The following is a 14,944-nucleotide window of genomic DNA, read 5'->3' on the forward strand; positions in this document are numbered from 1 at the left end:
GCAGAATATAAGAATCCCTCCTATATCTAGTAGTTGAATCCCTCCTATACTTGGTGGTTGAATCTCTCCTATATCTAGTAGTTGAATCCCTCCTATACTTGGTAGTTGAATCCCTCCTATACTTGGTAGTTGAATCCCTCCTATACCTTGTAGTTGAATCCCTCCTATATCTAGTAGTTGAATCCCTCCTATACTTGGTAGTTGAATCCCTCCTATATCTAGTAGTTAAATCCCTCCTATACCTGGTAGTTGAATCCCTCCGATATCTAGTAGTTAAATCCCTCCAAACCTGGTAGTTGAATCCCTCCTATATCTAGTAGTTAAATCCCTCCTATACTTGGTAGTTGAATCCCTCCTATACTTGGTAGTTGAACCCTTTTTATACCTGGTAGTTGAATCCCTCCTATACTTGGTAGTTGAACCCTTTTTATACCTGGTAGTTGAATCCCTCCTATACTTGGTAGTTGAATCCCTCCTATATCTAGTAGTTGAATCCCTCCTATACTTGGTAGTTGAACCCCTCCTATATCTAGTAGAAGAATCCCTCCTATACCTGGTAGTTGAATCCCTCCTATATCTAGTAGTTAAATCCCTCCTATACCTGGTAGTTGAATCCCTCCTATATCTAGTAGTTAAATCCCTCCTATACCTGGTAGTTGAATCCCTCATATATCTAGTAGTTAAATCCCTCCTATACCTGGTAGTTGAATCCCTCCTATATCTAGGAGTTAAATCCCTCCTATACCTGGTAGTTGGATCCCTCCTATATCTAGTAGTTTAATCCCTCCTATACCTGGTAGTTTAATCCCTCCTATACCTGGTAGTTGAATCCCTCCTATTCTATCTAGTAGTAGAATCCCTCCAATACTTAATAGTTAAATCCCTCCCATACCTGGTAGTTGAATCCCTCCGGTGTGGTCCACTGTGGAGTATTCTCTACTCCAGCACAGTAGATTAAACTGTTGACTCGAGACTCCGTTTCTAGGACTTTAGCGCAAAACCTAAACAGTCCGGAAATAAATTATGGGTTAGAGGGATTGAAAATTTGATTGAACCCTCGAAAGGATTGTCCAGAAGTTTATGTAATCTGGAAGGTATCGATTTTTTGCTGAAAACTCTGAATTTGTATAAATGATGAAGACATTAGAAGAATTTGTTCAAAGACATTATATTATACATGACATATACTTTACTTGTCTGTCTGTCTGTATTTATGTCCGTTTGTATCCAATAAACGTCAAAACGGCTGAACCGATCGGGCCCAAATTTAGTTTGAAACCTCACATGACCCCAGGGTATATGTTTATGGATGCTCAAAATTACAAAAATTGGTGTTTTTGAATTTAGTGAAAGTTTGAAAATGGGAACCATACTGTTATGAATCGAACTCGCTATAAGCGAAGCTAGGGAACGTTTAAAATTACGTTTTTATTCCCTTCTAAAAATTTCTAAAAAACTGAACAGTTGTTTATATAGAAATTATTTGTTTTATTTCCCTTGTAAAGAATAAATATAATGGAAAGAAAAAAGTTTTATTATCTACGCAACTATTTGTTTTATATATATTCTCCTGAGGCATACCCTTAATGTTATAAGAGAGTTTACGGAAGGAAAATAATTAGAATAATGTTATGTATGGATTAGCAATACAAGATATGTTAAGTAAATTATTGACAATACCAGCTAATGAGAAACAGAGACCACCTCTACCCTACCCTGCACACATTTCAGAAAGTTATGTTTAAATTTAAACATTTTATATTCCAAGTTTAAGATTTGTCATTGGAAAATATTTAGATAACAGATCTTATAGTTGGGTTTAAATGTCATAAAATATCAAGAGCATCAATTTGGTAAATTTTCTCAGTACTTTATTGACTTAAATCTTCAAAATATTGTAAGATAATTTTTTTTTACAAAAAATATTAACATGTACTTTTTTATATAAAAAATTGAGCAACTACGATTTACTGAGTAACCATAGAGAATAGAATATATATATACATTATCGATTTTTTTAAAGTGTCATTTTCATGCGTTCTTGCGCGGCGCAAGAACGCACGTTTTTGCTAAATAAAATGATATTTTTCAATTGAAATCAAACTTTTTAACAAAGCTGAAAGATGTGACTGGAAACGCACAGGCGCAAGGAAATGACATACATTATCCAATTTTTTTTTAAGTGTCATTTTCATGCGTTCTTGCGCGGCGCAAGAACGCACGTTTTTGCTAAATAAAATGATATTTTTCAATTGAAATCAAACTTTTTAACAAAGCTGAAAGATGTGACTGGAAACGCACAGGCGCAAGGAAATGACATACATTATCCAATTTTTTTTCAAGTGTCATTGGGGTCGCGGGGTGCAATTTGCTAAATAAAATGATATTTTTCAATTGAAATCAAACTTTTTAACAAAGCTGAAAGATGTGACTGAAAACGCACAGGCGCAAGGAAATGAAACACATTATCCAATTTTTTTTAAAGTGTCATTTTCATGCGTTCTTGCGCGGCGCAAGAACGCACGTTTTTGCTAAATAAAATGATATTTTTCAATTGAAATCAAACTTTTTAACAAAGCTGAAAGATGTGACTGGAAACGCACAGGCGCAAGGAAATGACATACATTATCGATTTTTTTTAAAGTGTCATTTTCATGCGTTCTTGCGCAGCGCAAGAACGCACGATTTTGCTAAATAAAATGATATTTTTCAATTGAAATCAAACTTTTTAACAAAGATGAAAGTTGGAAGGCGCACAGACGCACGGAAAAAATGACATATAACCCAAATTTTGATTTTGGGGCTATTTACATCTATAGATTGTTTGCAGCCCGATGTCGTAGAGATTAAATATTTCAAATAGGGTTTCCAGCGAACAAAACGTTTTCGCGAAAAAAATGCAAACATTTTCGGTCTCATTTCGCAAACTTTTTCTCGAAAATTCGCGAAAATAAATGAGGCGAAATTTTTTTCGCGAAAATATTTTTGCAGAACGCGTAAATTTTGTAAAAATCATGAGTTTTATAGCTGCAAAAATTTCTCAAAAGAACTTGTGAAATTCTCTGCTCTGATAGCTCAATATTTGAAGTTTTATTATGTCATAGAAATAATTTTTCTACCTTTACTTTAATACATTTTTTTGATGAAGAGAATTTGATTTCACTAGCTATCTTTTTAAGTTTAAATTATTTTGGTTCTTCCCGTAGTAGATTTTATTTTGTGTTTTAAGAAGAAAGATCTGAACGGTCGAGAAAGTATTTTCAAGCAAATCTATGAATTGTCTTATGCCTCCTTGTCGTTCTTAAATCTATATTTATATTTTGTGTTTGCACTTTTTCGCGAAACGACTTTTCCTTTTCGCTAAAAGCCCTAGAAACCCTTATATCAAATAATCTAAGTTAGAAATATCAAAGGTTCACCAGGTTGCAAAGATATAGGGATGAGAAAATTCGAGTTTGTGGCAAAAACGCCTTTTTAATCCATTCAGTTTCATTTATTGAATTCTATCACATGCTGGTCTTTATTTCAATAATCTGTAAACTTGGGGAGTTGTCTTTTTTTCCTTCGAAGCGCATTTTTGAAGACATAAAAGCTGAAAGAAAAAAAGCGAATGAGCAACGTTTAAAAGTAAATAAGCAATGTTTAAACGCGAATAAGCAACGTTTAAAAGCAAATAAGCAACGTTTAAAAGCGAATAAGCAACGTTTAAAAGAGAATAAGCAACGTTTTTACAGGTCTGAATCAAAGCCCAAAATATGACTGAAAGAATACAGCGCAGGGTATGTGAGCAGCAGTATTTCAATTTCAAGATAAACTAACATCTAAAAAAATGAATCTAGGAATTCTTTCAAGATACAGGATCATCCACAACAGATAAGACATTAAGGACGACCTTAAAGATTAAAATATATGCAAAATCTTTGTAAGTAAAATAAAGAGGATTAAAGCTAAAATGTGGACCTTTATGACTGTCAGAAAAAAGCTGTCTCTAAATGTTTCATCCTTTGTGGATAGCCTTGTATCATCTCAGCATGAGCAAATATATTAAATGTAATAAGTTGCTTTCATGTAAGGAGAACAATAAATACATATTAATTTTTGTATAGTTTCCCTTTTATTATTGTATTATTCTCAGGATTAACCAAATAATATCAAGTACAAACAGAATAGAATGCTTCAATGCAATAATATGGTATGCTAAGTTTGTACTTAAAGGGACTGTCCGTGCAATTATCAACCCCTGAATCTTTTATCTGATCAATTATCTGGAAGATATTCTCATTTCTCTAGGTTTAAGTTCTTAATTCTAATAATTCTTAAGTGTTTCCAGAGATGGAATTTAAAGAATTTGAGCCGCGATTTAAACTTGCCTTAAAACCCGGTTTAAAATAAGCGCCGGCTTAAATCTTGTAACATTTGATACAATTTTAAGTGGAACCAACTATATTTATGCCGCGGCTTAAATTTAAACCACCGCTCAAATTCTTCAAATTCGGCCACTGGAGTTTAAATGAACAAGTCACTTGCAGATAAATTACAATGGTAAAAATAATTTGTATTCAAAATAGTAAACAGAGATATATAATTCAAAAGCTTTTAACGGGAGTGTTCGCGAAAAATATTCGTATATAACAATATTGTATAATATTTTAGATTTTTAAAAAATAATATTTCACTGGCGCTGAATTTTCGAACATTCCTGGAAAATATGAAATTCCTCGAAACAGGAAAAAAAAGTTTTCAAAAGTAGCTCTCAGATCATGAAAAATAAAAAATATTATGAAATATTAATCTTAAACACATCTATGAGTAATGTTTGCTTGAAGATTTAAAGAGTTTAAAGTTTGTTATTTCATGATTTGGTAAAAAGAGAGTTTACACTAAGCCATGTACACAGACATATTCCAGTTTGTTTATACAACAAGTTTACTCCAAAGAAAACAGATACATCGTTAAAAAAAATAGGAAATTTCAAAATACAAAATATAAAGTAAGGAGTTGTCCTTTTTTAAATATATGATGCAAACTTCATTTTATGATGCATAATTTAGTTATATTAACAATGTTACAATATTAAAATGCAAGCTATAAAATCTTTATGAAATTGCATTATTATGATGCACACTGCATGCATTGAGTTGTATAGGATGCGAGCACACGATATTTGCAGAACAAATTCAAATCTCTTTAAAACTATAAAAAAATGTTGTAACTGGCAAGAGTTTTTGCTTAAAGATGTTTCTTTGTTTATGTATAAAATAAATTTATTCAATAAAATCGTCTCTTCTGAGTCTTGCATTGAGTGTTACATGCATACTACAGTATGATATTAAATTATAATCGTGATGCGGTATAATGCATCCTGAAAATAATGTTGCATACTTTATTATGATGATGCATACTAAGAATCATTGCAGTAGTCTCATGAAGCATACTTTGTAATATGATGCATACTTTAGTAGCATGATGCATGCTATAATTGCATAATGCATACTATAGTAACGTTATACATATTATAGTAGCATGATGCAAACTATAGTAGCATGGTGCATACCATAGTTGCATGATGCATGCTATAGTAGCATGATGCAAACTATAGTAGCATCATACCATAGTAGCGTGATGCATACTATATTAGCATGACGCATACCATAGTAGCATGATGCATACTATAGTAGCATGATGCATACTATAGTAGCATGATGCATACTATAGTAGCATGATGTATACTATAGTAGCATGATGCATACTATAGTAGCATGATGCATACTATAGTAGCATGATGTTTACTGCAGAATATAATGAAGCATATTCTGTGGAGGATGCAAATGCAAATATTTAAAATTCTCAAGTGAAGCCATTTATCTTGTTTACGATATGGATTCATCTTCTTTAGAACAAACATCAGAGTTTTATTCTCCTTTAAAAGTAAGCAAAATATCCGAACTCTGTGTTTTCTTAACACCTAGAAGTAAACAAAATATCCGCACTCAGTGTTTATTCCCCCTTAGAAGTAAACAAAATATCCACACTCAGTGTTTATTCAACTTTAAAAGTAAACAAAATGTATATTCAAACTTAGTGTTTATTCCCCTAAGAAGTAAACAAAATATCCACACTCAGTGTTTATGCACCCTTAGAAGTGAACAAAATATCCACAAACGCAGGTTTTTTTAAATAAATTAATCACATCAAGATTGTAGTTAATCAGAAAAGTTCATAAGATTACTTATTTTCCTGATAATCTTATGATGAAAAGTGAACCAGGTTTTTAGGTCAAAACATGATATAATATATAAACTGTTGTAATAGATTGTTGAATTTATAAATATCCATTTTTACATGTATCTTTTATGACTAAAAATCAAATATAATTTGATTTGGTTTTAAAAGTATACATGATTTAAAGTAATGAGTTCGCTTTTTAGTTGGTTATACAACATTGAACTTTTTTTACTTTTGAAAGTGTTTACAAAATTTGTCAAGTTTAATTTCAATATTTTTTTAAGCAAACGTTTAGTATAAACAATTTTGCAAATTACAAAGATAGGATTAAAATTTTTAAATTAGGCTTACAATGATATTAATGGTCATCAGTGTATTTTTCTTCACAATTTTATCAGAAAATCAGATTTCAAAAAAGTTTTTCAAAAAGTTTCCAATGAAATATCCAAAAAGTTTTATTTTTGTACATGAGTTTTTGTTAAAAATTTATACTTTTCGGAATATTTCTTCTTTTCAATAAATTTATGAAGAGAACGAAAAGAAAAGAAATTTTGCAAAATAAAAACTTGAGAATTCGCCAGATTTTCAAGAACTGAGAACTGATGCAACCATTGCAAGATTTTCATATTTTTCAATTCTTATTCAAGAAAAATTTGAATTTTAAAATTTAAAAAAAGCTATTTTAGATTATGTTTTATGTATTGAGACCTTGATATCAGAAATTGATTTTATTTTCATTTAACTTTACTTTGATTCTTTGAGCCAAAGGTATGAAAATCCAATCTAAAAGCAATATTTTGATGGTCTACAAACTTAAAGATTTATAATTTTTAAATTTTTTTAAAAAATTATCAAAATTTTTTTCAATTTTTCTTTATTCTCTTGTAAAAAGAAGTTGATTAGAAGATTCTGAAAACACAAACCTAGAATTCTTGGAAAAAAATCAAAGTCAACCTAAATCTTTTTATTTTCAAATGGATCAAATAATCATTTCTTTTTCTTTTAAAAACAACTCAAAAACAAAAAATAAAATCTACAAATACAATTTTTTGTTTTGTTTTTTGCTGAATAAAAGATGGCACCATGAAGGATGATGTCTTATTAAATTATTTATAGAATATTTACATACAGTTCATGATATATACTGACAAAGGACCCTTCTACCCTAGAACTAAACATTTCATTCCTTTTAAAAGAATGTTAAGCAGCGTACTTCATGCAGTACTGTACCGTAAGTAAGCATACGTTAAACTTAAATCATCCCGCAAACTTACTTTTTAATTCAGAAATTCTTCTGAACAAAGTGGGTTTTGGCTGGTGAAAATACAGTATTAAATGTACTCTGATAATTTTAATAACTAAATTCTTAAAATACCTTTTAATTGAAGGAATCGAAGCAAGATCACACTCTTCAACTTCAATAATTCCCTAAACAAATCCTCAGCTGGAAAGTTTTGAATTGAGTTAAAGTCAGTCTATAAACCCGAGAACTCATCTCTAATTGGTGTAAAATTTCGAATATTAGGCATGAGATATAAGCGGATTCAATTTTTCGAGTCTAAAGATCGTCTTAAACTTGAAAACTCAAAAGCTTTGTAGCTTAACCTTATGCAATTCAAAAGTTCCTGCTTCATTTATATAATTAAATCAATTAAGTAAAATGAGCTGGGAACTTTTGTGTTGTAAACCCATAATCCCGATAGCTTGATTTTGATATCCACAGGGAGCACTTCTGAATTTTACGCAGAATTTACTTGATCTCTTTATTTCGGTTATACGCAATTCTCTTTGGTTTAAAGCAAAACTCCCTGCTTTCTAATTGCGTGTTAGTGGGTTTAGCGATGGGCAATAGCTTATAGTTTTACAGAAACTTTTAATACTTTTAGACTTTTTAAAGGTTTTGCGATTTTAAATTGTATTCTGTAGGAGTTTTCTTTTTTCAAACATGCAAATTTGTTATTCTAGCCCATAGGTGAAAATATAAGGCAAAAATGAAATAAAACTATTGTTTTAAAAAGAACGATAGTTTTACAACGATCGTTTTTGTCTTATATTTTCTGCTAACAACTTTGCATGTTTGAGAAAAGGAAACTTCTAGAGAATAAAGTTTTAAAACTTTGGAACCTGATATCATAGTGGCGTTATAAAACCTTTTATAAGTCTAAAAACATTAGACGTTTCTTTAAACAAATGTAAATATTTCCCATCCCTACACATATATATATATATCCCTATGTGGAATATCTAATTGGAATTTCACGGGACATCAAATAGAGAATAGATTAATCTGTAGATTAATAAAAGATCGAGCTCAATCATTGATCTCGTATCCTCAATACAAGATCGAGCTCAATCATTGATCTCGTATCCTCAATACAAGATCGAGCTCAATCATTGATCTCGAAACAGCCTTGACTATACTAATCAGGCTAGGTTAGGTTAAATCAAGGTTATAATGCAAGGAAAGTTATTTCAGAAGTGTACGCATCTTTTGTACTGCAGTTAGCTGTCTCTGAGCGGTAATGTAAATACAAGACTGATGTCACAACCTGACATGGGATCCATCTTCCACATAAAAAATCAATGAAATATTCTGGTCAAAGGAAATTATTATGTGAATTATCAAAATTATCAAAATTAAATTCTTTTCTTCTCCATGGATACTAAACAAAAACTGATAAAATATACAGTCACGGGTGGTTGCATATAAATACTAATTTTAAGATACCTGTGTTTCACTTTTTATATCCCCTGCCACTTCATAACCTTTTTTTACATCCCTAAACATTATAAAATAATATGAATACTTTTTACTTTATTTTAAATGAACTGTTATCCAGTAGTGAGTCTCCACTCACAGATTTACATGTCCGATTTACAATGGTACCCATATCAGCTTGATCTAGGCAAAACAGATGGAGATATTCTTGTTTTTATTGGAAGAAAAGCAACGCTAGCATATAATCTTTGCTACCAAAATTATGGTTTATGTGCCGTTTTGAATCGGAAATGTATTTCTTAAATTTTAAAATTTCTTTCATATTCACTTTAAAACAAGATAAAAAAATTTTAGAAGTTTATTTTTTACCTACAGGGTAGAATTATACGCGCCCCTCTCATACTAACAAACATAAATTTTTAGTAAAACTACTTATTAAAAAAAAGAAGAAGAAGACGGCGCCATTTTGTTACAATTCACCTGGTTTATGTAAACCTATAATTGCTGATTTGTTCACTTAGGGATTGTTCAACTATTTGAAAAATGTGCAAAGGTACCATATTCTCAAAAACATTGGATTCAAGTTATATTTATCTCAGGTTTCACTTATGCTTGTAAACAGAATAAACAGCAAAATAATTCTGTTTTTAAAGTAAAAGATTAAAGTGATAACGATTTGAAACATCATATTTGTTGACCTTTAAAAAGGTCAGAAAATATACAAATAAAGAAATCAGGAAAAACCCAAATATTCTATAACGTTTATTTAAGAAAAATAAAATTGTTTTGAAATATTTGCACAAATGGCGAAGTTAAAATTGGTTGATTGAAATTGAACAAAGGATTATAAATTGATGAACATCAGTAGCAACTTCATGTTGGTAGTGTATAACTTCATATTGGTGGTGCAGATCAACTAGGACTGGAACAACAGGTTTCTGCTCTCTCCAGGTTATTAAACTCATTAGAGTTGAGATTATCCTCTTGTGGAGGAGAGTTAGAACCCTTGGAACAGGGTGAGAGATCGCTGTTTTATCAGTTTCGAATATGAGGGAATGCATCTCAATGTTCGCCTGATAATTTTGGAACTCTTGGAACAATGTTGAGCTGGATGTAAGCATCGTCTGTTGGTAGATAGGTATCTGCATCATCACTATGAAGGAGCCAGGATTGCTCCCTGAGACGGAGCTGTTTTCATCTCGGATATTTTCGGCTGACTGACTGGTGAAGCGGGAGCTAAGGTGAGCGGAGATTTTACATGTGGGCACTACATGGTGTGCTTGCTTCCTGTGTACACACGCATTTAGAGAATTAACGTCGGCATTTGAGTCGGAAAAATCGTCTTCCTTATATTTCGAATTTGTTTTAACAATATTACATAATAGTGCTCACACATAGTATTTTAAAGGTTGGGTTTAAAAACATTTCGTATTTTTGTTTTAAAATCAACATAAAATCTATCAAGGTAAATATCAATAAATTTGATGTCATCCTTTATTTTTAAAATGGTTTTCGAATTTAAATTCTGCATCAAGTTTTCAAGATGTGTGATATAACATTTATTTAAAAAATGTATTCAAATTTAAATTTCCCCAAACAGTCTTGATACAGACATTTCATCTTCATTTCCACTGTTCCTGATAAGTATTAGGTATATCATCATCTTCGACACACTTCCTACTTTTCATATTTTCCAAATATTTAGAAAATCCCTTTAATTTAAAATCTGTTGGTAGATAGTAAAGAAAACTTTAAAAGCTCGATCTTGAGGTGGAATACATTTGTATGGAAACTAATCAAGATTTGTATATTATTTCAGATTATATATATATAGACCTTAGATTGGAAATTATGTTTCATCTTTAATTAGATCTGTAATCCAATCCTTTCCAGCCTTTTTTCTTTCCTATTCACTACTTTCCTATTCACTACTTTCCTATTCACTACTTTCCTATTCACTACTTTCCTATTCACTACTTTCCTATTCACTACTTTCCCATTCACTACTTTCCTATTCACTACTTTCCTATTCACTACTTTCCTATTCACTTCTTTCCTATTCACTACTTTCCTATTCACTACTTTCCTATTCACTACTTTCCTGCTTCTTTCATCCCTGCCATTTCTACTTTCACTGTTCAACCATTTCATTTTCTGAGAATATCCGAGAATATGATTAAAACAATTAAATTTTATGTTTCCTAAGATTCATCGCGGTTTCTCTACCTGGAAATCAATTAACAATTAATTTCTATTTAATTAATCTCAGAGATCGATCTGTAGAAGTACGAACTTTCCTAAAGGAGCTGAGTCTTGCTGCAAACTCTGATCCTAATATCTGTGCAACCGGCCCGATGTCGCAGACACATTAAATCTCAAACTCGGAATTCTGTTATATCAAGTATTCTAAGTTTGAAATATCAAGGACATCATGATGCAACAATTGGGATTAGAAAATTTGAGTTAGCGGCAAGAACTCAGGTCCTTTCGATCGACTGACTTATAGGGATTTTTATGCAGTAGAGAAAATTAATGGGAAGTTAAAGGATTTTTCTCCTGTGTTAAAAATTTTAGAAAAAATCATGTAAAACTATTGTAAATTATTTTTTAAGAAAAAAAAATTTTATTATTATTATTATTATTATTATTATCATGTTAAATAAGTAAACATATTCCTTTAACCTTAATATATTCTCTCTTTACCTATTCCAGAAGTCCCTCCAGTTATAATTATTGTCTGATCAGAAAGCCTGTAAAGTTAGAAATGTTGAACCAATTTTTTTAAAAATATAAATTTTCTAGATGCAGTAAATTCTTGTTTAATGGCCGGCTGGAAGTTCTAAAACTGTGTCTGATATAAATCCTAGTTATTAAATTACTATTTCAAGAAAGGGGAATGTTAAAGGAGGGGAAGTAAGAACGTAAGGAGAATGAGAACATGGGAAGGAGAATAAGAACATGGGAAGGGTGAAGGTAGAGAAGGGGGGGGGGTAAGGAAGGGGAGGAGGGAAGGAATGGGAAAGGAGAATTGAAAGGATGAAAGTGGAAGGTGGAAAAGGGAAGGAAGGAAGATAAAGGATAAAGGCGAAGGGTGAGGGGTAAGGAGTATTATGTGTGAAGGGGGGGGGGGAGGAAGGGAGAAGGAGAATTGCTAAGGGATGAAGGAGGAAGAGTGAAGTGGTATTCTATTTTAAGTTTTCTTATTTAACCGTACTTAGATACTGGCTTTAAGATTTGCTCCCTAAAATTGGATCACAATGATAACTTTTGATCAACTCCCTCCCCCCCCTCCCCCGATATTTTTTAAAAGTTTTAATTTTGTTGAAAGCTTGAAAGAGAAATATTAATAGTTTTAGTTAATTTTACTCTCTGATTTCGTGAACACTTGATTATAAATTCTTTTAAGAAAATTAACAAAGGAGAACTATTTGGAACTTTTAAATAAAGAAACCCCGGTTTTCAGAAATTCAACGAGATGAAACAATTGGAGGGGGGGGGGGAGGGGATAAATACAATAGGTTTAATCTTGAAAACACAAAGTTTAATCTACAAAATACAAGGTTTAATCTTAAAAGTACAAAGTTTAATCTACAAAATACAAAGTTTAATCTAGAAAATAATAAGTTTACTCTACAAAATACAAGGTTTAATCTTAAAAGTACAAAGTAAAATCCACAAAATACAAAGTTCAATCTAGAAAATAAAAAGTTTACTCTACAAAATACAAAGTTTAACCTACAAGAAACAAAGTTTAATCTACATAATACAAAGTTTAATCTACAAACCATGAATTTAAACTAAAAAATACAAAGTTTAAAAGTTTAATCTACAGATTACAAAGTTCAATTAATCTACAAAATATAAAGTTTAATCTACAAAATATAAAGTTTAATTTACAAAGTACAAAGTTTAAGTAACAAAATACAAAGTCTAATTTACAAAATACAAAGTTTAATCTACAAAGTACAAAGTTTAAGTTACAAAATACAAAGTTTAATTTACAAAATACAAAGTTTAATCTACAAAGTACAAAGTTTAAGTTACAAAATACAAAGTNAAAGGCAAACCACAATTTGGAAATGGTAGGACTAGAACTATTTTGTGATTATTTTAATCATATATATATATGTATATCAGTAAAAACGCAACAATCTTCTTATAACATTTTATTCATAAACAAAGGGTTTCATGCTATATGCAAGAATGATTTGAATTTTTATTGTATCAACTTTATGTATAATGCTATGCAATCTTCCTTCAGGGTACTTATTCAAAATAATGATATCTTTATATTTTCAATTTGATATTTTCATTAAAATATTGACTTATTTTATTTTTTTTATCTATTGTGAACCCAACCAAGGTTTCTCAACTTATAAAACCCAAGCTCAAGAGGATATTGAACACTTAGTATGTTTGGAGCCTGAGTATATAACAGGCTAGACCCACAAGGGTATTGAACCCTTTTCTTTTCTGGTAGATATCAAGTTGGTATGGTTTAAAGGACGGAGCTAGGGAAGGATTGATACTTGTAGAAAGGAGTGAAATGGCATTTATCTAGCCAGGGAAGAAAGCAGTGTCACCTGCCATATTATGCCCCAAGACAAATTATCTGATCAGAAGGGTCGAAGATGGAAATATATTCACCTCAGGCGAATGTCGTGTGTATTTAGATCAACTTTAGTGAGTCTAACACTAGTGGTTTGTTATAATGTAAATATAGTTTGTTTGCAACCATGCTTCATTTTACTACTAATTTCTTTTCATGTCTATACTCTAGAATAAAGCTGGCCATATGGCTGGACCAAATGGGCTAAATTTTTTTGAGGGAACCCTTAAACACACTGGGGGTAACATAGGCTGATCAAGTTCGATTTTTTCCTTTCAAATTAAAAAAATTCCACGACGGACAACGTCGAGCACTTCAGCTAGTATATAGAGAATTACCCGCAAAGGATGAGAATTCAGAGACGATTGTACGGAATTTGCGCTGTCTTTTTTTTTTAAATCATGACTCCCTGCAACTGTAAACATGTTTCACTCTTTGGCAAATAATTAATTTAGCCCCTAAATTAGACTATATTAAAGACAGATGATTGAATTCAACATAAAAATCGTCATATTTTAATAGTCTCAGGTCGTCTTTACAGTCTCATCTTCTCTGGGTAACCCTGTATTTTATGAAAACAGGGTTTCTTTTATCTAAGAAAAGTTAGTTAGAGGAACTGATTATTGTTTCTTGATATTTACTTCTATCTTACATTTATAGACGTTAAACAGGGTTTCCATTATTACTTAATCCTCACCCTTTAGGATAATTTTTTTCCGGATTCGCTGGGATGACATTGGGAGCTCGGAATTACAAACTTTTTTTTCAATTTTAGTATGATGTGTTATTGAGTTCCTGATTGTAAATTGCCGAAATAGGTTTCTTCCAATAAATATGGTTTGAAGATATATAAATAAGAGAAAAGTTCTGGAATTTTAGAATTTAAAGGCCTCTAGAATTCTATAGAATTTAAACAGGTTATAGAACTCTAGAATTTAAAAGGGTTCTATAAGCATTTAAAAGGGTCCTTGAATTCTAGAATTTAAACGGGTTCTAGAATTTTATAAAATCTTAACAGGCTCTAGAACTCCATGAAAAAAGTTTTCCGCCGAAAAAAATACGGCTTCTGGCAGAAAATTTTCCGGAATTTCCGACTCCCAGCGGTAAATTTACCGGTGGATACTCTAGATCTAGTATTCTAGAATTTGAAGCGGTTTCAGAATTCTAGAATTGGTGGAACGTGACAAAAATATTTTAATATTCTTCTGAATTCTTCAACCTCATCTCTTCACACAGAGTTAACTGATCTGAGTTCTAAGCACAAATTTTTCTTTAAAAACAAATAATTTGAGCTATGGAGCCAAATTTAACTAAGACGCATTAATCTTCAAATTATCCTCAATCAAAATTTAAAGAGTTGCACTACTAAGTAGGATTTGGCTCCGGTATTA

At 31.2% G+C, this 14,944-nt stretch overlaps 1 protein-coding gene across 1 annotated transcript in view; it reads right to left on the reverse strand.

Moving 5' to 3' along the window:
- Positions 1-11,690, reverse strand: part of LOC111707260 (retinol dehydrogenase 13) — a 16,157-nt gene extending 4,467 nt beyond the window's left edge. The window contains exons 1-6 of the mRNA XM_023480329.1: positions 11,648-11,690; positions 11,146-11,170; positions 9,314-9,346; positions 8,954-9,005; positions 7,601-7,653; positions 893-1,001 (exon numbers count right to left, since the gene is read on the reverse strand). Coding sequence (XP_023336097.1) covers positions 893-1,001; positions 7,601-7,653; positions 8,954-9,005; positions 9,314-9,346; positions 11,146-11,156 — 258 coding nt within the window. The 5' untranslated portion in view covers positions 11,157-11,170; positions 11,648-11,690. The remainder of the gene's footprint in view (positions 1-892; positions 1,002-7,600; positions 7,654-8,953; positions 9,006-9,313; positions 9,347-11,145; positions 11,171-11,647) is intronic.
- Between the last annotated feature and the right edge of the window lie 3,254 nt (positions 11,691-14,944).

The sequence above is a fragment of the Eurytemora carolleeae genome, unplaced genomic scaffold (assembly GCF_000591075.1).
Source record: "Eurytemora carolleeae unplaced genomic scaffold, Eaff_2.0 scaffold737, whole genome shotgun sequence".
Classification (NCBI taxonomy): domain Eukaryota; kingdom Metazoa; phylum Arthropoda; class Copepoda; order Calanoida; family Temoridae; genus Eurytemora; species Eurytemora carolleeae.